This window comes from Salvia hispanica, chromosome 2, assembly GCF_029641045.1.
Source record: "Salvia hispanica isolate PSC_SH4W2 chromosome 2, Shi_PSC_v1, whole genome shotgun sequence".
Classification (NCBI taxonomy): Eukaryota; Viridiplantae; Streptophyta; class Magnoliopsida; order Lamiales; family Lamiaceae; genus Salvia; species Salvia hispanica.
Window position 1 is genome coordinate 16,967,759 of NC_142693.1, and position 25,039 is coordinate 16,992,797.

Consider the following 25,039-nt stretch of genomic DNA (forward strand, 5'->3'; position numbering starts at 1 on the left):
ATTTCTACATACAAAAACACAGAGATACACACAACAACACACACAAAAACACAGCAGCAGTAGCATCAGGACACACACACAAACAAACATAAAGTATCATTTTATCCCATGAAACTATCATTTTTTCATTCAGAAACTATCATTTTATCCCATGAAACTATCATTTTATTCCATATCCCATGAAACTATCATTTTATAATCTGAAACTATCATTTTATCAAGGCAATTATCATTTTTTCTTCTGAAACTATCATTTTCTATATTTCAATGAGTTTAAAAAAGCAGAGAGGGAATAACTTGTCACTTAAGTAGAACAAAACACTATTTACAAAGTATCATTTTATCATTTTCAGAAACTATCATTTTATGCACCCAAAGTATCATTTTATCAAGCAAATGCACAATTTCTACATACAAAAACACAGAGACACACACAACAACACACACAAAAACACAGCAGCAGTAGCATCAGGACACACACACAAACAAACATAAAGTATCATTTTATCCCATGAAACTATCATTTTTTCATTCAGAAACTATCATTTTATTCCATATATCCCATGAAACTATCATTTTATAATCTGAAACTATCATTTTATCAGAAACTATCATTTTATCTACATTTAAACAGATCATGCAAACACATAGCAACACACACAGCAAAACACACATAAACAAAGCAAAACACACACCAGCAGCATATATTGTTATGCATGAACGATATTGTATAAATATAAGAAATATCTACACTAAAAAACTACAGAATCTAAAAATAATCGAGAAAATCATCAGCAAAATGATAAATCGATCAAAATCAAAAGTGAAATAAGTAATAAACTTCATCCAACCTTTCTTCGATGAAAAAACTATGATTTCCTTCGACATATTCCAGAATTGTGATGATTTTTCCTTCGATTCGTAGGGTTTCAAATGCGATTCAGAGTGTTTGAGTGTTTCCTTCGATTCGTAGGGTTTGAAATTCGATTCAGAGTGTTTGAGTCTGAGATGAATTTAGAGCGTTTTCTTTTTTCCCACCAATTTTAAAATTGAAATGACAATTTTGCCCTTAATATATCCGAAAATGATAGTTTTATTTGATAAAATGATAGTTTTGTTAGATTAAATCTAGACCACATATTTTAAAAATGTGTGGTGGAGATTTAGTTATAGGGTTATCACACAAATTGGGGTTATCATTATAATGCACCCCTATATATATATATATATATAGGGGCATGTTAGGGTGCCACCACCCCTTAAAATAACACCATACCACCATTTCTAGCCAATCATTTGTACACGTGGACGAATAAAAAGCTGCCACGTGGCAAAAAAAAAAAATCTGGAAAAAGACGGGCAACAATCTGCTGTTCTTTAAACAACAATTTTTCTTGAACAACAATATCCGACACACTATACAGCAATCTATAGATTGCTGTCTACCGTATTGAATATTGCTGTGTAGCGTTAATAATATTGCTGTATAAGCGTTGTCACATTGACATTTTAAGAGGAGTTGTCATTTTAACACAAACATATATATATATATATATATATATATATTCAGTGATTGTGTGTGCGCGCGCGGATTGTAGTGTATATCTAGCATTTGTGTCATGCGCAGTGTGGATTTAGTGAATGTGGGTATTGTGGTGTATGTTGTATATAATACAATTTTTTTAAATTAAATTTAATTCTACCAATTTATTTTACCAAACATAAAATTTTAAATTCAGTTCCATAGATTATTTATTCCAATATAATTCTTATCACATGTACTGAATGAACTCTAAATCTCGGCTCGAAACCTTTGAAATGGGCCTCTCTCCAAGCAGCCCATCAACTTTTCAAATGGGCCTCTCTCCAAGCAGCCCATCAACTTATGTTACGAGCTCATGAGTCATGATACTTTCCAACCGAAAATAATTAAATTAAACATAATTTGCGGGAGTAGCCGAGCAGTCGTCGAGTATTTGATACTCCACTTCAACAGTCAGTCCACTCTCCTCGATATTCAAATCCAAGTATCCAACATCCAATCCAAACTCTCTCAGCCCTACCATGCCGTTTATACCTGAAGAAATCGTCAGACAAATTCTCTGCCGCCTGCCGCCGAGGGCGCTGCTGCGTTTCAGGTCCGTCTCCAGATCATGGAGATCCTTAATCGACACCAAACAATTCATTCAACTGCATCTGCAACACTCCTTGAGATCCACCACAAATCTCACCCTATTGCTCGATTCATCTCCATTCTACTACGTAGATCTGGACTCCTTCAAGCAATTGCAACTCGGCGACGCGCGAATCGAGACATTCTCTGTCACAGGCTCCTGCGATGGCCTCGTTCTCCTCACCCCCGCCTCCGGCGACATATTCCTCTGGAATCCGGCCATCCGGAAGCAGCTCAAATTGGCGCCGCAGCCGGTGATTCCCTCTCGATTTTTCCGATCCGAGTACGGCCAGTCTGCATTCGCGCTGGGATACGATTCTAAACACGACGATTATAAAGTTGTTAGGGTTAGTCAGGCTGCAAACGACATAAATGCAGACGCCTTCACCATAGAAACGACCATCTACAGCCTCAAATCCAATTCATGGAAGAAGTCAAAGGATTTCCCCTATGTGTTGCCACGTCACACCTCAAGGTGGGGAATCTACCTGAACGGCGCGCTCCACACGGTTGCGAAGCGCGATGGCAAGCCTAAGACGGCGATCATGGCTTTTGATCTCGGGAAGGAGGAGCACCGCGAGATTCCGCTGCCGGAATACCGCGGCGGTGGTTTGGGATCGGTGGAGGTGATGGCAGGATGTCTCGCGGCGGTTGTTCCGGGGAAGAAGGGAAGCACCGAGATCTGGTTGATGAAGGAATACGGCGTGAAGCAGTCGTGGATGAAATTGCTGCGATTCGATCATTTTAGTCGCGATCTGCGGCCGCTGGCTTACTCCAAAGGCGGCGGTGAGGTTTTGCTGAACGACGATGGAATGTGCCTCAGCTGGTACGATCTGAAGAAGAAAACCGTCGCAATCGCTCGTGTTAGCGGCTTCAGCGCCTCGTTTGAGGCGAAGGCGGATGAGCCGTTTTTCGATACGGAGGTTGTTGTTGGGAGCCTCGTTTGGCCATGTGTGGAGGTGCCTCGAAAGCACAATGATTCGAGAAAGGATGAGAAGGAGATGAAGATGAAGAAGAAAAGGTGGTTTGTTAATCCTTTTTTCTACTTATCTTGATTCTTGATTGTTTTCAATTTTGAGTGCTTTGGGTATTTGTTGTGTTTATATTTGCCCTCTTTTGTTGTGATGTTTTGCAGGGATGATTTTCTTTCAAGCGGATTCAAGCTAAGGCTATGAAGAATTAACAATGATGGAGAAAAGGAGGTCGATTAAGAAGTGCCTGGTTTATTTTGTGAAAATGTTATGAGACTAAAATGAAGTGCTTTTCGTTTGTTTGAAGTGCTTATTTCTTAGAATGCTCTATAAAAAAATGTGACCATAGTTTTGGAGAAATAAAGAAGAAAGGGAAATTGGAGAATTAGATAAATGGAAAAGAGAAGAAAATTACATGATGACGAAGAAGAGAGCATAGCTTTTAATGAGAAATTTGGAAACGAGTGAAAATTGAAGAGACTCTGCATATTGAAGAACAGTTCTTCTCATCTAAAATTACTTTAAAATCAATCTTTTCTTTATAAAACATGCACACACTGCATTTACACTCGACTTTCAATCTATTGGAGTTTGTGTGCCAATCTATATTTGAGACGTCCTAAAAAAAAAAAAAGCTATCGCCAATTATTTATAGTACTAAACTCAAATTTACTTTTAGCGTACTTCACACCAAAATATAATTTTACTCAAATGATTTATATCAAACTCAAATTTGACATAATTTTTTAGCATGTCTCGCAAAATTTTGAAGTAACTTTAGTGTACACCCATATTTGGTGATTTTCCGTAGAAAAATGCAAAAATGTGATTTTACGATATGATTAGATAAGTTTTCTACACAAAAAATGAGATTTGGTGTATGATTAGAGATATTATTAGCAATCAAATTGGTAGAATTCTACTATTTGATCATTTTATACGAACTTCATTAATTGATCATTTTATTTAATTGCAGAAAGACTGAACTAAAATGACCTCAAAATGAACTATGTGTGCTGTCTAATAATGAACTACTTTTTGTTCGATGGTTCGACATTAGGAATTAGTTCTATCTATATCACAACACTATATATATACATGTATGTTTATATTAAAATGACAATCCAACTAAAGTGACAACCTACCACCATTTGTAACCATCACATCCGTTAAATGGATGGAAAGGATTGTATTGTAGGATTGGAGTACAAATTGCTTGCGTTTGAAGAAAATATTGCTTGTAAGGATAATTTTGTCATTCTGCCAAATTTGACAGCATTGATGATAAGCAAATGCTAACACATTGACAAATATATACAGAGTACGACAATGGTAAGCAAATGCTGACACATTGACAAATATATACAGAGTATGACAATGGTAAACAAATGCTGACACATTGACAAATATATACAAAGTACTACATACCTAAATATTTTAGAGTTTTATACCTATTTCTTTTCTTCTCCTCAAATTATAGAATTTTATAATTTGTTTTAATATTCTCTTTTATATTTATTCTGATCTCCATATTTTGTTATAAAAATTTAGTAGATGTTACGATTACAAAATATCTAGAATATTTTACTACTTCTGTCTATTCCACTATTTTTTTTTTTTTTTAGTTCCTCCTATAAGAGTATTCACTTTATAAGTTTGGAAACTCAATTCACTTTATTGGGATGTGATTCATTTTCCATTGACAATACTTTAATTATTTTTTCTTACTTACCAATTACACAATAAAATTCATATCCAACTAAAACTACATTGTGGGACATGAAATTATAAAATATCTAAATAATTCAAATTATTTTTGTTTAAATACTTTTTGATATATTTTTTCAATTAACTTTATTAATCGATATGGAGTATATATATATAAGTTTGTATTAAAATGACAACCCCTCTTAAAGTGACACTGTGATATCACTTATACAGCAATATTATAAACGCTACACAACAATATTATAAACGCTACACAACAATCTATAGATTGCTGTATAGTGTGTTGGATATTGCTGGCCAAGAAAAATTGTTGTATAGTGTACAAAATATTGCTGGCCGTCTTTTTCAGATTTTTTTTGCCACATGGCAGCTTATTATTCGTCCATATGTACAAATGATTGACTAAGAATGATGATATGATGTTATTTTAAGAGCAGTGACACACTAACACTTTCATATACTCCCTCCGTCCGCCATTAGGAGTCTAATTCATGGGTGGCACGGGATTTAAAAAATGTTAAGAAAAGTGGGTGGAAAAAAGTTAGTAAAATATGAGTTCCACTTGTATATATTAGTTTTAAATGAAATGCGAGTGAAATGAGTTAGTGGAAGGTGAGACCCTATTACCATTTATGGTAAAAGTGAACCGAGACTCTTATTCGCGGATAGACTAAAATGGAAAAACGAGACTTCTATTCGTGGACGAATGGAATATATATTTTTCCTACTCACAACCATATTACTGTAGAGTAGTACTAGTACGAGTCTCAACTTCGCCCATATTTATCCGCGGCAACGCAAGGGTAGTTCGGTATTTTAGCGAGGAATTCGCAAATGAAGCTTCATTTATGTTGTTACCCCAAAATAAAATAATAATGACACGAAAACCTCCTTCCATTTCCCCACAATAGAAAGAATCCTCTCTTAAATTTTGACAAACACAGCTTTACATTTACACTCGTCTCCACCTCCCTCTTCTCCTCCTCCCTTCTCCCTTCCATCGCCGCTCCCGATTCCCCAATTCCCCCAAAATTGAACTCCGTTGCGCCGCCGTGTTCACGATTCCATGAACACCGCCGATGTCGTCATCTCCCTCCAAGCGCAAACTCGACGATTACGCCGACGATGACTCTCCTCCCTTCTCCATAAACCCTAGTAGGATGCGAAAGGACCACTCTACCCTCCCCTCCCCCTCTCCCCTCTTCCGATCATCCTCCCGCCCCCTCCAATTCTTCGTCCGCATCCTCTCCGACCGCACCCTAGTCCTCCGCGCCGACCCCTCCGACACCGTCGAATCCATCCATGGCAAAATCCAGGCCATCACCGGAATTCCGGAATTCGAGCAGAGAATCGTCTACAGCGGGAGGCAGCTCCAGTGTGATCAGACCCTAGCCGAATGCAAGGTGCAGAACGATGCCAGTCTCTATCTCGTCGGCCGGATGCGCAGCACGGGGCATCCGAAGGCGTGGAAGCTCATCAACAACGTGATCAAGCTGATCTTCAAGCTCTGCGGGAGCAAATCGCCGGTCTATGTTACGCAGACGGTGAAGGTGATGCTCGCGGAGTTCATGTCTTTGATTTCGCAGACGGACGTGGAGAAAGCGACTGAGCATTTGCAGATTTTCAGTGCTTCGTCAGCCGCAAAAGCGCTGGTCATGCTCTATATGTCGAAGGACAATAGAGGCGCGGCGGATGAGGCCATTAGGCATTTCGTCACCTCGAGTAAGGGAATTCTTCATGTGATGCATAATATGAGTGCTGAGTTTGTGCCTATAATTTTGGAATTCTGTAGATTGTTAAAGAAGGCAGCTGGAGTTGATGATCCATTGTATTGTTTATGCCGAAGTAGTTTAGCGGGAATGGTACCGAATACCGAGCTTGGAGAGAAGGCCAAAACTGGGATTCCGGATATATTTCCTTTTGTTCAGGAGTTATCAGATAAACTCAGCAATGATTTCGCCTTGAGTACGCAGTCAATGCCTTTTCCCGGGCCTTCATTGGCTGATATACGGGATTTCGCTTCATTTGTGGCACCGTTGATTAAGGAGATTGAGGGCTTTTGTGATCCTATTAAATTTCCATCGGACTTTCGTAGGGCATGTCGTTATGGAGAAGAAGCTAGACTGTTGTATAAAATTTTTCATGATCTATTGCGTACATTCGAGATGCGTTTGAAGAAAGTGGAGGACCGTATGAACAATGATGTGAAACAGGATTATGGTATCCTTTGTGTTGGATCTTGTCATCACCTTGAATTTGCCAAGGAACTTCATAAAATCTCAAAAATTTACAGTGGTTGTGATTGTTTGTTTTGGGAAACCATGAAGAGATACAAGGGGGCTTTCTGTAATCTTGTTGTTAGGTGTGCAAAGAGGGGTGAGGACCATACTTGGATTATGGAGTGTAAGGAAGTGACCAACTTTGAGGCGAGGAGACATTTAGCAATGATGAAGCTTCCCGAGGTGAAGGATGACTACGGGGAGATACATGAGATGCTTATTGACCGCTCACATTTGTTGGCAGAATCATTTGAGTATATGAAAAATGCTGAAATTGAGTCCTTACGTGCTGGTTTATTTATGGAGTTCAAGAATGAGGAAGCCACTGGCCCTGGTGTTCTACGGGAGTGGTTTTTCTTGGTATGCCAAGCAATCTTCAACCCTCAAAACGCCCTCTTTGTAGCTTGCTCTAATGATCTTAGAAGGTTCTATCCAAATCCAGGTGTGGATCCTTTGTTTCAAACTATAATTCCTTATTTTTTCTGTTTTATGCTTTTTGCAAGCGTTTGAATTTTTGCATACATTTTATAAGTTATTAGAATATGATCTACTGTTGCTTATGCATCTCTATTTTGTCATAACCTTGAGTTGTGCTTTAGTCTTGTCAACCATGTAATAGAGCTTTACAGGATGGTTAATTTTTTTCTAATATTTACTTGATTTTTTGTTGACATAATGAAAAGACATAATGTTATCGGTCTCACTAGTACCTTGGTATGAAAAGAAAAAGAACATCTGGTTGCTCCTAGTTAGATTGGTCAGGTTTTGGAGACATTGTCAGGACACGAATTCCCACTTGTCATTTAGATCTGAGTTTCTATAGCAAACATCCTTTCTGAATTGTGACAGTGGGAACTGTGTGAAACAAGTTTGAGCTTTGCTATTGGTCGCCTAAATAAGCACTCAGAAGTTCATCTTGTATATAACATGAATTGTTGACCACTCTAGTAGCCTTATGAGCAAGAAGTCCTTAGACAGACTGTGGGTGACAATGGTAGTGCAATGAGATTCATGATCTGTGAAGACAAGTTATTAGACACATTACAAGCATTTACAAATTACAAGTATCAATTACATGAAGAGACAGAAGTTGAGAACTGAAAGCAAAACTGTAATAAGCTAGAATTTGGATTGGTGTTACATAAACATTACATGGTAGATATTGCATTAAAAGGCTAGAGTGATACTGCTGTTGGCTGGTCAACATACTATTTGACTATGATCTATCTCATTCTCATAGATGAATGCCGCATATTTCAAATTTTCTTAGATAGTTGTAGATAAAAGCACTGGTTGCTGTTAAAAGTTTCACATTTACATGTTGTCTGTGTAATGGAGAATGGGAAAAGAAGTCAAGAACTTAATAAGTGCATAGCTATCTAATTGAGACTCACCTGTGTCTGGTGTAATTCCTTCATGTTCACTTGTACAAATGTGCTTTTACAACACATGTTCTCTTTAAGGGTACACAGGAATGTCCTGCTTTAATTCGGTGAAATTTCTTTCCTATTTGTATTTTGTAGATAGTCAACCATACAATTACAAATACTTAATTTCTTTATTTTTGGGCTTGCGTTATGGACCGATGAATCTGTAATGCTTCGGAAAGTTTTGTTTCAGATGTGTTTGAGATACCTCAGTGTAGGAAATTATAGTTGCAAGATGCAGCAAGTTTCTAGCTTTGCATTTCTGATTTCTCCACCATCTCCAGTGGTCTGTGTTTGAGTATTCTATAAATTATGTTTCCAGCCAGTAGGACAGAATAGTTTCTGATCTTTACTGGGATTATTGAAACTGTGACTAAGTTGTCCATTTTGTTGGTTGTAGGAGATTCTTGATAGTCATGATTTGTTTTTTGTTTCCACACGAGTAGTTACTCTTGTATTCATTTTAAACAAACGGCAAACACTGTGGTAGTTTAACTCCATTATCATTACTCTGTAAGCAGTCTGACGTTGAGGGTACTATTCTTTTTCTGGATAGGCAAATTTCATAGTTATTAGGCAAAAATATCTATTTTCTGCTATTTTTAGTTTTATTTTCAAGCTTTTATCATGTTCATTCATTATCTCATTTTTTCAGTTAGCTGTTTACATTGTTTTTTGTGACAAAAATGATCTTTTACCAATTTCTGTGTAATCTATCATTAATGGCTTTGTTCCAACTTCTTTCACTATAAAGGAATAGAATATTCTATTCTTCATAACTTGTCCTAAACAAGAGAATCAGGGTCAGGGTACTTTGCCTTGGTAACAAAGATCATTAGAATGTAGTTTCATTTTTGTTACTAATATAGGGAGTACATTTTATATGCTTTTTTTTACGTTTAGAAATTTGGCTTTTTTAAATATTTGATGGGGCTCAATTGAGAGACTCACTAAGATTCAAAATCCTTTGGTAAGCTGTGCATAACTTGGTTTGGTAGTACCAGAATCCTTGTGACATTAGAAGAAATTGTATTATTGGGTAACTCAAAAAAAGAAAAGAAAATTCTTTCCTAGGTACCAGAATCCTTGTGACATTCGAAGTACTTCCAGTTCCAGTTCAGTTGAAACTAACAAGGCTGATCATTCCATTTATTGCATTTTCTGTTTGCAGCATCTAAAGTGGACCCAATGCACCTTGAGTATTTTAGGTTCTCCGGAAAGGTGATTGCCTTAGCCTTGATGCATAAGATACAAGTGGGCATTGTGTTTGATCGTCTATTCTTTTTGCAATTGGGCGGGCGAACAATTACCTTAGAAGATATAAGGTATGCAGATCCCTTGTTATATAACAGCTGCAAGCAAATCTTGGAGATGGACCCGGAGCTCGTTGATCAAGATGCCTTAGGCCTAACATTTGTTCATGAAGTTGAGGAGCTGGGAACAAGGAAGACTGTTGATCTGTGCACTGGGGGGGAAAATATTGCTGTAAATAGTGAAAATAGGAAGAAATATGTTGATTCTCTTATACGCCACCGGTTTGTATTAGCTATTGCTGACCAGGTAAAGCATTTTGCTAAAGGTTTTGAGGACATTATTGGTTGTCCTCGTGTCCAAAAATCTTTCTTCAAATACTTGGAACCAGAAGATCTGGACTGGATGCTACATGGCAGTGAAAGTGCAATCTGTGTAGATGATTGGAAAGCACATACCGAGTATCATGGCTTCAAGGAAACAGATGATCAGATATCTTGGTTTTGGAAGGTATGTTATTGAAGTTCTAATTTATTTTAGTTGTTGAAGGCAAAACAAGGTTTAGTTGCACCTCATCCTACATATTTACATGATTCTGTTTAAATGTTGTCTTATTTATTCTTAATTTGCCCTTCATTCCATTTCCTTTTTCCTTGTTTGATGTGCAGATCAGTAAATATTACAGTCAATTTCTGTCCATGTGAACAAGTTTGTTTTCATTGTATATTCATGTTTGATACATCCATTGTTTTGGTGTTTTTGTCTCAACCCATAGATTGTCGGAGAGATGACAGCGGAGCAGAAAAAGATTCTACTCTTCTTCTGGACCTCAATCAAATTTTTACCTGTTGAAGGTTTCAGAGGTTTAGCTTCTCGCCTTTACATCTACAAGACTTCTGAATCCCGTAGAAGGCTTCCTTCGTCTCATACATGCTTTTACCGATTGTGTTTCCCTGCGTACCGGACCAGTAATGTGATGCGAGATCGTCTTAACATTATCACTCAGGAGCATGTAGGATGCAGCTTTGGGACATGGTGAAAATATGTGGATTTGGGTCATTGTGCAGAAAATAGAAATTCTCAGAGTCTTTTTTGTACATAATGGATGACTCTAAAGACCTTGACCTTTTTTTTGCAACTAGACGAAAATCGAGACGAGAATGGTGATAAATTACAATTGTAACATGTAGCGACCTCTATTTAAACTGTGGATATGGGTAATATAGAAGGCGTGAATGGTGACAATATCCTGTTTCATTTATCAGTAGTGGCGGATCCGGAACTCGAAAATAGAGGAGGTTGAATCCAAGAGAATTGCGCCGATGTTTTTGCACGACATTTTTCGATCTTTGTGGCATCTGATGAGTTATCATGTTGGAGGTTGAACATTTATTTATACAAATTTGATCGATGATTTAAATAAATAGTTCTACTAATTCAGGATATCATATGCGTTGTATTGTCAACGTGTTTGAATTTGTATTGCCAAAGCGTAAGAATGAGTATTCTACAAAATCTTCCGTATTGCAATTGTGTTTGAACCAAATTACGAACCAAATGTATTTGTATAAGAAAGGTAAAACACAAAGATGTTTAGGTCTTTTTACAATTTTTTGTTTCATTAGGTAATGAGTTTCCTAGTTTTTGTTAAGAAAAAAAAATCCATATAAGCTCAAAATATAGTTATAAAATCTAGACAAAATCTTAACTTTTTCATATCATGTCAAAAAAACTAATAAGTCATTAATTAAGTTACCCATATTCAGAGTTAATAAGAGGCTGCTACATGTTACAATTGTTGTAAAAAAACATGAGATGTACCTCCATTTTCATCTACTACGTACAAAACTATGAAAAATTCTATTTTCTGCATAAACATCTAAATCCACATATTTTCACCCTGTCCCAAAGCTGCATCCTACATGCTCCTGAGTGATAATGCTAAGACGATCATGCATCGCATCACTGGTCGGGTATGCAGGGAAGCACAACTGGTAAATGCACGTCTGAGACGAAGGAAGCAGTCCAGTGGATTCAGAAGTCTTGCAGATATAAAGCCGAGAAGCTAAACCACTGAAACCTTCAACTGGTAAGTATTTCATCGAGGAGTAGAATCCTTTTCTGCTCCTCTGTCATGTCTCCGACAATCTTCCAAAACCACAATATCTGATCATCTGTTTCCTTAAAGAGTTCATACATCTACAGAGATTGCACTTTCACTGCCACGTAGCATCCACTCCAGATCTTCTAGTTCCAAGCACTTGAAGAAGGATTTTTGGAGACGACGACAACCTATAATGTCAGCAAAGCCTTTGGCAAAATGCTCTACCTGGTCAGCAACGGATATCACAAACCGGTGCTGTATAAGAGAATCAACATATTGCCTCCTATTTTCACTATTTACAGCAATACTTTTCCCATCAATGCAAAGATCAACGGTCTTCCTTGTTCCAAACTCCTCGACTTCATGAACAAATGTTAGACCTAAAACATCTTGATCAATAGCGTTTGAGTCCATCTCTAAGATTTTCTTGCAACTGTTATATAACAAGGGATCTGAATCTCTTATATCTTCTAAGGCGATTGTATGTCCAGCCAATTGCATAAAGAATAGACGATCGAATACAACGCCCACTTGTATATTATGCATCAAGGCCAAGGCAATCTCCTCTCTGGTGAAGCGAAAATACTCGAGGTGCATTGGATCCACTTTAGATGCTGCAAACAAGAAAGGGAAATAAATGGAATGATCAGACTTGTTAGTTGCAAATGAACTAAAACTGGAACTACTTCTAATGTCACTCTAGTAAGATAGTCAAGCAATTATTGTAGGAAAACAAAGGATCCATACCTGGATTTGGATAGAACCTTCTAAGATCACTAGAGCAAGCTACAAAGAGGGCATTTTGAGGGTTGAAGATTTCTTGGCATACCAATAAAAACCACTCCCGTAGAACACCAGGGCCAATGGCTTCCTCATTCTTGAACTTAATAAACAAACCAAAACATAAGGACTTAATCTCAGCATATTTCATAGACTCAAAAGATTCTGTCAACAAATGTGATCGATCAATAAGCATATCATGCCATTCCACATCATCATCGCCATAGCCATCTTTGGGAAGCATCATCATTGCTAAATGTGTCCTTGCCTCAAAGTTGGTCACTTCCTTACCCTCAAAAATCCAACTATAGTCCTCACCTCTCTTTGCACACTTGACAACAAGTTTACAGAAAGCTCCCTTTCTTTTCTTCACGGCTTCCCAAAATAAAGCTTCACAACCATTGTAAATCTTTGAGATACTATTTACTTCCTTCATTAATTCAAGGTAATTAGAAAATCCAATACAAAGGGTATCCTTATCCCATTCCAAATCACTGTTTATACGGTCCTCGAGTTTCCCCAAACACGACTCTAATATACGTAATAAATCATGGAAAATCCCATACAAAATTCTAAGCTCATCTCTATAAACATGAGGTACGCCACGAAGATCCTCAGTCAATGGAACAACAATCCGATCACATCCCTTAATCTCCTTTATTAGTGGTGCCACAAATGAAAAGAGCTCACTTATATCAACCAATGACTCCGCACTCAACGCCAAATCATGAGAGAGTTTAGCTGCTAACTCCTCAACAAATGGAAATATATCTGGAATATCAATTTTAGCCTTCTTTCCAACCTCAGTATACTCCAGCATTGCCCCTAAACTACTTCGGCACAATCGATACAACGGATCATCAACTCCAGCTGCCTCCTTCAACAATTTGCAGAATTCAAAAATTATAGGCACACACTCATGATGCATATGCTTAGGCAGGATGCTCTTAATCGAGGTGAGGAAGTATCTAATGGCCTCATCAGCCGCACTCTTATTCGTTCTAAAAGGCGACATATAGAGCATGACTAGTGCAGTTGGGGCCGAGGAAGCACTGAACATCTTCAAATGCCCACACGCTTGTTCAATGTCCGCCCGAGGAATCATCGACAAGAACTCCTCGAGCATTAACTTGGGTGTAGTGTGAACTTTGATCGTAGGATTTTCCTTGCACATAATGAAAATAAACGAAACGGCCTCGTTGATGAGCTCAACCTTGGCGTCGAGCTTTTGGCGCTTGGAGGGAATTGACAACATCTCCACGGGGCGTTTGATGGAAGTCATGATCACTCAGTTATGACTTTGAGGCGAACTAGGTTTTCAGAAAAAGGAAGAATTATATTGAGTTGTAGACAATGAAGTTTGATCGAGTCTCGGTTTAATCTAAACTAGTATCACCCACGTGCTATGCACGAATCATTTTATTTTCTTCACACACTTATTTTATACTGTAAAATAATTTTACGAAACAATAAACAATATCTTCATATAAATTCAAAAATCATAAATATATATAATAAAAATGTATTAAATTCTCATTTTATATATGTATAGATATAGATATTGTTTGATAACAATTCGAAAAATATTAGTAAATTAAAATACTATGCCAATTATTGAATATTTAAAATTGTTATAAAGAATAAATTATTATAAGACAACATTCACATATACATATACAAAGAAGTATGTCAATAAAATAATTAACTATTAATATAATAGAGAAAATATAAATTATACAGGTCCTATATATTGCTAGATGTCTTGAACGTCAAAATTTGTATCTTTTTTTTACCTTCAATTTTCTTCATTTTTTACTACAAAGTGTCCGCAACAAATTTATTAATAGAATGTGTACATGTAGATAAATATACACACATTATTATTTTATTTATTACTATAGTCTATCCAATTTTTGTGACCCTACTTAATATAACTATAACTTCATTGATAATGTAGATATATGAAAATAATAAATCTGTGCTAAAATGAAGAAATATATTATGCATGTTTTTGATTAGGAATGTTATAATTATGTCCTCTTTAAGAAGTGCTAGAAATATTGAGATAAATTTTCCGAACCCGGTATTCTAACTATTAAAATCAAAGAAAAAGAACAACGATAAATGAAATATAAATTACAATGAAAATTATAAAATAAACTGAATTATAAGTCGAGTCGAAGAAAATCCGCTTTCCCCAAGTCTCTCTTGGATTGTCGTATTATTATCTTAACTTGTAGAAACATCTCAAATCTGATAGGCACCGATAAACATGATGATGCTCCAAAAATTGAGCAATACAATGCTCCAAAATGCATAATAAAATATTGAGAGCTTTAGAGAGAATGAAGAAATTTGGTTGTGTATAATCCATTTACTCTATGCTTTTTATAGATACTTGGTAAGACACTTCCTAGTCGAGCTTCATTTCATTGCAATATAGTGACCCTATACACTAAAAAACTAAACCTTGAAACCTAAATCATAAACCCTTAACTTTAAAATATACTCATCATAACCACAATTCGATAAAAATTACATAGCTTGAAAATTAAAATACGATCCATTAAACATACTACAATAAAATGTACACATAAATGAAAACATATTTAAACATTGGAATTCAGTACATACTATAGTAATAAAATGTAAAACGCCTTATTACTACTACAATCTAACCAATTATATTAGCCCTTGAACTCCAGTCACCTTTAACTCATAGAACGAATAATAAATTCATAGCCTAAAATACGAGCGGCGCCTTTAAGTCTCTTCTTCCTCCACACTTCTGGAGTCTCTTTATCTTCTTCGACTTCTTTTCAGTTTCAGATTCTTCTTCCCTTCTACCCAACATTTTAATATCCAGAAAAAAAATTGATCTTGAAGGTATGTAAACAGTACCAACCCATTACCCATATATCTCATCTCCGATTTTCTTGCCGGAATCACGATGGAGGACTCAAGCAACTATGGCAAGGAAAACTGCGACGAACTTAGTGGAGATATTCATAAAAATTTATAGAGAGGGAAATTAATGCCCTAAATGTGTGGAAGAAGAAAAGATAGATAATTTAGTGAATTTGTAACGTACTATTTATTATGGCCCGCATATCATTGGTTCCACCATTCATTTGATTAATTTAAAATTATATAGAAATAAATGGATGAAATTATATAATGTAACCGTTATATTAAGTACTTATTTAAAAATTAATAAAAATTTATTTAAGAAAATGCTTATAGTTGGTCAAATTATAAAGAAACGTTCACTTAACAAAATTATTAAGAAACATCCACTAAGCACTAATTATAGTTTCATTGTTCCATTGTTCCGGTGAAAGTTTATCATTTTTAATAAAAGTATAATTTAATATTTCCATAAATACCCCAAAACTCCCCCTTTATATATGTATAGAGTGCATTTATAATGTAACCGTTATACTAAGTACTTATTTAAAAATTAATAAAAATTTATTTAAGAAAATGCTTATAGTTGGTCAAATTATAAAGAAATGTTCACTTAACAAAATTATTAAGAAACGTCCACTAAGCACTAATTATAGTTTTGATTGTTCCATTGTTCCGGTGAAAGTTTATCATTTTTAATAAAAGTATAATTTTATATTTCTATAAATATTCCAAAACTCCCCCTTTATATATGTATAGATTATAATTTTATTGTTCAATTAATAATTATGGGTATATCAAAACTTGAGTATACAAAATCAGACTAACAAATCTATTAAATTTAAAAATATGATGCGCATCTATATATATTTACTTACCTAATTAACTAATCGAATTTAAATTTTACGTAGACAATTATTATAACCCATTTTTATGTTGTTTATTTTAAACGCATTAACTAATTTCTACATTCAAAACAGCGTAAACAAAATCAAAACCAATTAATTTTACAATTAGTTTTATGAAATAATTAAATCGTACATGAGAGAAATATTAGGGTGTCTCCACCGACGGCCGTCCCGTTCGCCCGTAGTGAGTGGGACGTCCGCCCACGCCCGTCCCGAGTGCCCCTGCGATGGGCTCGTCCCTCGCGTCGACGTCCGACCGGACGTCCGCCACTGTGGCGAAGGTCGGACTTCCCGGTCGGACGTCCGACATTTTTAATTTTTAATTTTTAATAAACTCTATAAATAGGGCTCCCCCAACTTCATTTCATTCACACCACTTGTGTTGACAAATTTCTCTTTCTAAATCTACAAATTGCATTTCTACTACAATGGAGTACAATAGAAACTCCCCCACCAAGAGCGGATGAAACACACCCTCGATTCCCATCGGATCGGAGGGAAATTTTACGGGGATGAATCCCCAGAAGGCGGGGACGGCGGGGATGGCGGGGATGAGCGGTATGCCGGCGATGACTCCCCAAATATTCTACACTATGTACACTTGGATGAGTCAGATGGATCAGATGATGCCAGGGTCAGCGGGTATGCCGACATATATGTCGGGGATGGGTGGGACGATGCCAGGGGCAGCGGGGATGGGCGGTATGCCGCCAAATATGTCGGTGGGTGGGTCGATGGAGATGCGGAGCCCGAGGACGCCTAGGGAATCTGTGTATCGGCCATATATAGATTTGTTGGCCGATGATTCCCCTAGTACTGTTCCGGAGACTCAGTACGCCAACATCGAGATTTTCTCTTTTGAGGATCTGGGGCTATCGCCGATCTGTGAGACTCCCGATGAGGCGGAGCCAGCTGCAAGGGGCAGGAGCAAAGGCAAGGGGAAGGCCAGAGGCGGGGGTAGGGGCAAGGGCAAGGGCAAAGTCCCGAGCTCTTCATCGCACACGGGGGCAGAGGAGGAGGAGGGCGAGGATGAGACTGAGAGGAGGACGATCTGGTCCGTGTGGGAAAATGCCGCGCTTGCGAAGGCATGGATCGGTGTTGTAGAGGTCCCTATGTCGGGGCGAACTAGTATGTTGACCGAATGTGGCATCGCATTAGTGCCGCCTACCGCAACGTCAAACTGCCTGGGGCGAAGCCTCGCATACCCGAGCAATGACGGAAACAGTGGCTTCGGTTGAGGCCTAAGCTTAGTCGTTTTGCCGCCTCTACCAAAACAACATGCGCATGGTAACCAGCGGCATGTCTGAGGATGATGTGAAGAGACAAACCTTGGCCCAGTACCCCAACCGAGAGTTGAACATCAAAGAGTTTGACCAGTGGGAGGCCTTTCTCGTGGTCAAGGATTTGCAAAAGTTTGCGATTGGTGTCGAATCGGGCTGGAAGCGGACGTAGATCAACTCTTCCGGTGAGTACAGGAGCAGTGCTGGTTCGCAAGAGCTCCCCGAAGCCGAGGAAGAGGCCCCGCTACCACGAACAGACTCTCGCCGTCGTCGGCGCCCGATGGCGAGGGGAAGCGGCAGCGACAGCGGGTCCTACGAGGTCGAATCGGAGGCCCCAGGAGGCCCAGAGGACGGCGTCCTCGCCCGCGCGCAGCAAACGAAGACCCTGATGCAGAGCACTATGAAGTGGTATAACACGTAGGATCCAGTGTTGAAAAGGCTGTACAAGGAGGTGGTCGACCAATGTCGGCGCGATTTAAGTCTGCCACCCATTGATGATTATGGCGTCGAGATCGGAGGACGTCAGCGGCACGGGCGATGGGGACGAGGACGAGGAGGAGGAGTGAGAGCCGAGGGTATTATGTAATTTTATTTTTAAACTATGTTTTTTTTTAATTATGTAAATTTTTTTTAATGTCATTTTTTTAAATGAAGTTTTCGAATTTTCCCGTATTTCGTTTCGACGTATTAATAATTTCGTAAATTTTTAGTCCGTAAATTGAATAATTGTGGGAAGGGCTAGTGGAAGTCCTAGTGGGAAGTCCTAGTGCAGTGGGAAAGGCTAATGATGTGACAGTAGAATGGGAAGGGCTAGTGCTGACGTGGCATGCAGTTTTTGTGGGAAGGGTTAGTGGAGGTCCTAGTGGGAGGGGCGCCACCGGAGACACCCTAAATTACGAAGTAATAAATAACTTTTGTTAGTTTGACAAAGGTACATCGTAATGTGCATTAGAAAATATCATCGCTTTACACATTCATAACTAGCTAATATACCTTTTAAAATTAGATAAAAAAATCTCGTAATAAAATACTCCATGGAATAACATTATAGTATTAGTAGAGCATATATGTCTCTTAATCTTTTAATTTTATTACGTCAATATTTTTTAATATAAATCCAAAATTCAAACTCAATTTACTATGCAAATGAATAAATTATTGTAAGAAACAATATTTAAACTTAAAAGTTGGTAAATGTAAATGAGTTTTGCACTTTTTATAAATTCTTAGGAAAAATCACATTTTAGATACCTGAAGATGAAAAACTATAAATCATGTGTCTTAACTGACCAGGTAAAAGAGTGATATGTCCTTAATGGCAATAGGAGCAAAATGGTAAAAACAAATGGTACCAACTATAAGAATTGAGCATATTTCTTTATGGAAAATTGTGTCCCAACTCATTATGTATGCACGTCAATTTATTTACAATTTATACCACTATGTTACACTATTCAACTCATTAAACATAGTTATATGGATCTCACTATCTACTAGCATTATATTAACTACCCTTTTCATCCTCTATCTTACTTTAACAATTGTACATTAGTTCTCATGTCATTTTAAATGCACATATTTTTATGGGACTAAGGAATTATTATTTCTAAGAAATATAAAACATTTACGATTAATAAATAAGATAATTTTAATAAATAGTTTGGTGCCCGATTTGTTCGTTTTGCTAGTATGAAATCTAAACGTTTAGGATTAAGGTTGTAATATCGATAAAATTTCAGTCCGATTAGCTCGCAACCCGAACAGTAACACCTCAAGCTACAAATTAAAGTGTATTTATATTTAATACGAGTTTTAATATGAATATATTTATTTTATACATAAAGTATGCCGGTAAATATTTTAATACGAGTACTCCTTTCGTTCCATAGTAATGGGGGCGTTTCTTTTCGATACGGAGATTAAGAAAAATTGTATTAGGAGAGTCAAGTAAATGAAGAATAAAGTGGAAAATGAAAAAAAAGGTAGAGAGATGAAAAGAGAAAAAAGTAAGAGAGAGTAAAGTATGTGTGGAAAAATGTATTGACTTTTACTAAAAGGAGAAATGACTCTATTACAATGGAACGTACTAAAATGACAAAATGACTCTATTACTATGGAATGGAGGTAGTACTATTTTTCTAAACTCGATCTCTGGCTCAAAGTGACATTTCCTATCCCGTTTCACTTTAGTCCTCCCAATTTTTATCTTGAATGAATAAATATAATTCTTTTTCTAAATTCCATCTAATCCTCAAGGTCATACGTTCCCATCCCTTCTCACTTTATTATCATGGTTCTTATCTCTCTCGTTTTTTTATGACAAATATATGTCTTGTACATAATTTGGATATATTTTAATCTTATGGCAAATCTAATTCTCTTTCATTGATATTCCTATTTATTTCAATGTTTATATTTAAAAATATTTGAAAATATTATTTTCAGGTATTTATTAAATTTAAATGTCTATAAATTAAATACATTAAATACTCAACAAAAAATGTCTAGCTGCGTCACTATATTAGAACATGAGTATATGTTTTACTCCATGAAATCATAAATAGCAGTTCAAGTAAATGGTAAGATAAAAATAATAATGTGGTATTGCCCCTTTCCCTATAAAAATTTAAGAAAAATAAAATCCATCTATCTATAAATTAACAAGAGAGAGAAAACCTAAAATAACAATATATTATTTGAGTTTAATTTTTGAAGGAAAGTAAAGTAAGAAATTACAACTAAGCATGAGTGTACTCTATGTGCCAGTTTGTGACAATACATTTGAGTCCCTATAAATACCCACTCTTCTCCATCCCCAAATATCATCACATTCACTTAAACACTAGCTTATTTCAGCTTTGACTCCTTCACCATTCTTCATACTACAATGGCATCATCAGTTGAGGTATATATTTCTTGTTTGCTAGTGCTAGTTTGATCTCTTGTCGGTTTAAATAAAAAACTATAGGAGTATATTGTTTTTTCTTCAAGTTTTTTTAGGATCTCTTCAAGTTATTGTAGTATTAAAATCACATATTGGAATTTTCACATTGTGAATGTCATCTATGTTAAATTGTGTCATCGATTATACTCACTCCGATCCCTATTTATTGCCACATTGTGCCATTTTCACTCCGTCCCATTAATTGTCTTATTTCATTTTTGCTATATTTGGCAAGAAGATTTTATATTTCACTAACTTATTCAATTCACAATAAAATTATTATGCATAAAACTAATACATAAAAGTATGACTTATTTCGAGCAGGTTGGATCAGTTCCAGTGGCAGAGATCGTTGCTCCGGCTGAGGCACTGGTGAAAGTGGAGGAGTCTCCTGCAGAGGTGGTGGCGGTAGCGGAAGAAGTAGCAAGTGAGGAAACTGCAGCTGCTGAAGCCGCAGCAGTGGAGGAGCCAGCCGTTGAAGCCGCGGCTGTGGAGGAGCCAGCCGTTGAAGCTGCTGCTGTCACCGCTGAAGTGGCTGCTCCAGCTGAAGTCGCCGAGGAGAAGGCTGCTTCAGCTGAAGCCGAGCCTGAGCTGAAAGAAGCCGCGGCGGTGGAGGAGCCAGCTGTTGAAGCTGCTCCTGTCACCGCTGAAGAGGCTGCTCCAGCTGAAGCCGCTGCGGAGGAGGAGGCAGCTCCTGTCGCCGCCAAGGAGGAGAAGGAGGCTGAAGTTGCAGTTGAGAAAACTGAGGAGTGAAAGAGCAGCTGAATATGTATTATGCTACTATATGTAAAAGGTGGCACTATTTGAATATCTTTTATCTTGGTTTTTGATGGATGGTGTTGAGTTTACTTAATTTCAATTTTTATTTGTAGCACCATCATTCAAGTTTCAACTAATAAAACTTATGTCATCTATTTATGGTTTCTTTGGCAATTTTAACGAATTGCATTATGTTGTTTTCATGCATAAGATGATAAATGATCCGTCTTATATTTATTTAAATTATTGTTAAAGTTGATGATGCTGCTACTTGAGATCAAATCTGTATCATTGGTGGAATTCAGGTATTTAAGAAATTTGATCGGTGTGAGTTTCAAAATTTTGTTTGATTTTGTTCGATATTCTTCAAATGGTGATGCATAGATTTTGGATGAAGATTGTACAATGATTTAACAATAGTAATTAGGAGTATGATTTTATGTAGACTAAAGTCTCTTTTTGGTCTTTAACATACGGCGATTTTACGATTTTGGTCCAGACATTATCTTTTGAATTATTTGATCTCTAACAAATAAAAATAGGTCACATTTGGTCTGAATTAGACGGAGCTTTCTGTGAACTTGTTGTCAAGTGTGCAAAGAGGGGTGAGGACCATAGTTGGATTTTTGTGTGTAAAGAAGCGACCAACTTTGAGGCAAGGAGACATTTAGCAATGTTGATGCTTCCCAGGGTGAAGGATGTCGATGACAATGGCAATGATGAAGGGGAACGACATGAGATGCTTATTGATCGGTCACATTTGTTGACAGAATCATTTGAGTATATGAAACATGCAGACATTTTTTCTTTACGTGCTAGTTTTTTGGCGTTCAAGAATGAGGAAGCCACTGGCCCCGGTGTTCTACGGGAGTGGGTTTTCTTGGTATGCCAAGCAATCTTCAACCCTCAATATGCCCTCTTTGTAGCTTGCTCTAATGATAGCAGAAGGTTCTATCCAAGTCCAGTTATAGATCCTTTGTATTCCTCTTCCTACCAGTAATTGATGTCTTATCTATCAACCTGAAATTGAATCATGTTTATTTGAATTCCTTTTTGCCTACTTTATGGTAAGACTATCTGAGGCATGTTCAATAAAAAATTGTCTGATTCTTATTGTTAATTAGCATACTTTAGGTAAAGAAAGACACTTGCGCCATGCTTGGTATGATGGAATGGAATGAGGGTGGAATGGAATGGAGGTTGGAATGGAATGAAGATAGGAATGAAATGTCAATTTTCTTGGATTTACTTTGCATTTTCATCCATTCACTCATTCATTCCATCACACCAAGCAAATGAATAGAATGGAAGTAGGAATCACATTCCATTCCATCATACCAAGAAGCCTCTTGATTTGTAAATCTAGAGGTACTTCCAGTTTCAGTTCAGTTGAAACTAACCAGACTTATCATTCCATTTATTGTCTTTTCTATTTGCAGTATGTAAAGTAGACCCATTGCAGCTTGAGTACTTTAGGTTCTCCGGAAAGATGATTGCCTTAGCCTTGATGCATAAGATACAAGTCGGCATTGTATTCGATCATCTATTCTTTTTGCAATTGGCTGGACGTATAGTCACCTTAGAGATATAAAGGATGCACATCCCTCGTTATATAACAGCTGCAAGCAAATCCTAGAGATGGACCCGGAGCTCGTTGATCAAGATGCCTTATGTTTAACATCTGTTCATGAAGTTGAGGACAAGGAAGACTATTGATCTCTGCACTAATGGGAAAAGTATTGCTGTAAATAGAAAAACGGGAGGCAATATGTTGATTCTCTTATGCAACACCGGTTTGTGACATCTGTTGCTGACCAGGTAGAGTATTTTGCAAGAGGATTTGCTGACATTATTATTTTTCGTCGTTTCGAACAATCATTCTTCAAATGCTTGGAACCAGAAGAGTGTTGTTATTGTAAGGAGATTTGAAACTCAAAAAAATCAAGAAACTTGAAGCATTGCTATAACAAGATAGTCATGATTGATCTTATAGCTTACGGAACAAGAGCGCATCACAGCAGAAACGAAAACACGAAGAATTGATCGTGAAAGATGCAAATTTTTATTTTTTATTTTTGATTTTTGATTTTTAATTTTTTTGTGACGATACTATTGAACTATAGGGCCATGTTATAAATGAAAAGCCTTCAGTCAACAATTCCTAAGGACTATTTAAGCATCGTAAACTCTAATGAAGTGCGTAAAATAATTTTATTTAATTTAGTAAGACCATTTCTTAATTTGGTTTACTAAATTTATTCATTTAATAATAATTAAAAAATAAAAATAACAATATAGCGGACTTGACTTTCCTAGCAAAACCAACTAGATTTACTAGCACAATACAAACTTCAACTAGGGGTATCGAAACGGGTAGCGGGTATCGGGAAACCCTCAATCCGACCCGCTATCCGCCGGGTAACGGGTACCCGCTACCCGATGATAATGGGAAACGGGGCGGGATCGGGTAGTTTGTTTTAAATTTTTACGGGTATGGGTATACCCGCTACCCGCGCGGGTATACCCGTTAAACCCAATAATACCCGTTATTTTTAGGATTAGAATTTTCAAATATTTTGTTTTAGTTAGTTAGTTTTAAATCTATATATACTCCCCAATGATACACTTTATTTCCAATTATTATCTACTGCCAAATGAAGGATTGCAAGATTGGTGAAAGTGGAACTTTTATTAGTTTAGTGTCTTTATATTAGAGATTGAAAACATAGTTATTTATATTTAAACTTCTGATGAAAGTGAATTATTTTTTATTTTATATTAAACTTTTGATTGGTGATTTAATATTAGACATGCTTGATGTTTCTATCATATTTGCTTATTTGAAATTTGAATTTGCATTATATTTCATACGTAGTCATATTATATTTAAGAGATGAGAAATCACCATATTTGTGCATAGTTAATAGTTGGAAATTATGCAAATACAACTAAGTAAAAATAATACAAATTTAAAATCATAGTGTACCAACTAGCAACAATCCCAAAATTCATTTTAGAATTTCAAACATGTACATAAAATATGTCAATATAATACATGTAGAATGTCAATATAAGCAATGGGTTAACATTCTTAAAGCATTGTGTTGACATTCTTAAAGCATTGTGTTGATATTTTCAGAACACTATATTGACTTTTCATCCAAAACTCTAATTTGTAGTTTTTTTTTATCTTTTCCGATTTAATTAATAAAAACAAAAATTACATGTGACAAATTGTAGACCACACATTCTCTAAAATCCTATGGCCTTAAATTAGTTGTAGTTAACGATTAAAGGATTAGTTAGCAATTGATCACTCCCCCCCTGTACGCCAAATTAGATTTCCATTTTGGTATAGTGAATTTTTTAATTTCATGGAGAGAGTCGATTATTATTTAATGAATAAATACTACTCCTACTTTGATTTGAATTTCAGATATTACAAGTATCGATACTAACAAAATTAATGAAGTGACTTAATTCAACCTCCTTATCAAAGCCCTATCATAAATCTATAAATAGGTTATA

General features: G+C 36.6%; 3 protein-coding genes and 1 pseudogene across 3 annotated transcripts; 3 read left to right on the forward strand and 1 right to left on the reverse strand.

Annotated features, from left to right (window-relative positions):
• The first annotated feature begins 1,988 nt into the window (after positions 1 to 1,988).
• Positions 1,989 to 3,529, forward strand: LOC125202206 (F-box protein CPR1-like). The gene is made up of 2 exons (XM_048100570.2): positions 1,989 to 3,194; positions 3,309 to 3,529. The coding sequence occupies exons 1-2, from the start codon at positions 2,065 to 2,067 to the stop codon at positions 3,346 to 3,348; spliced, it is 1,170 nt and encodes a 389-aa protein (XP_047956527.2). The 5' UTR covers positions 1,989 to 2,064; the 3' UTR covers positions 3,349 to 3,529.
• Positions 3,530 to 5,746: 2,217 nt separating this feature from the next.
• Positions 5,747 to 11,074, forward strand: LOC125200598 (E3 ubiquitin-protein ligase UPL5-like). Its single transcript, XM_048098259.2, has 3 exons — positions 5,747 to 7,593; positions 9,750 to 10,339; positions 10,605 to 11,074. Exons 1-3 carry the CDS (start codon positions 5,952 to 5,954, stop codon positions 10,866 to 10,868), a joined length of 2,496 nt encoding a protein of 831 aa, XP_047954216.2. The 5' UTR covers positions 5,747 to 5,951; the 3' UTR covers positions 10,869 to 11,074.
• A 497-nt stretch (positions 11,075 to 11,571) lies between these two features.
• LOC125187848 (E3 ubiquitin-protein ligase UPL5 pseudogene) lies at positions 11,572 to 13,995 on the reverse strand (annotated as a pseudogene).
• Positions 13,996 to 20,638: 6,643 nt separating this feature from the next.
• On the forward strand, positions 20,639 to 21,666 carry LOC125204206 (uncharacterized). Its single transcript, XM_048102802.2, has 2 exons — positions 20,639 to 20,713; positions 21,077 to 21,666. The coding sequence occupies exons 1-2, from the start codon at positions 20,696 to 20,698 to the stop codon at positions 21,503 to 21,505; spliced, it is 447 nt and encodes a 148-aa protein (XP_047958759.2). The 5' UTR covers positions 20,639 to 20,695; the 3' UTR covers positions 21,506 to 21,666.
• Positions 21,667 to 25,039: the final 3,373 nt, after the last annotated feature.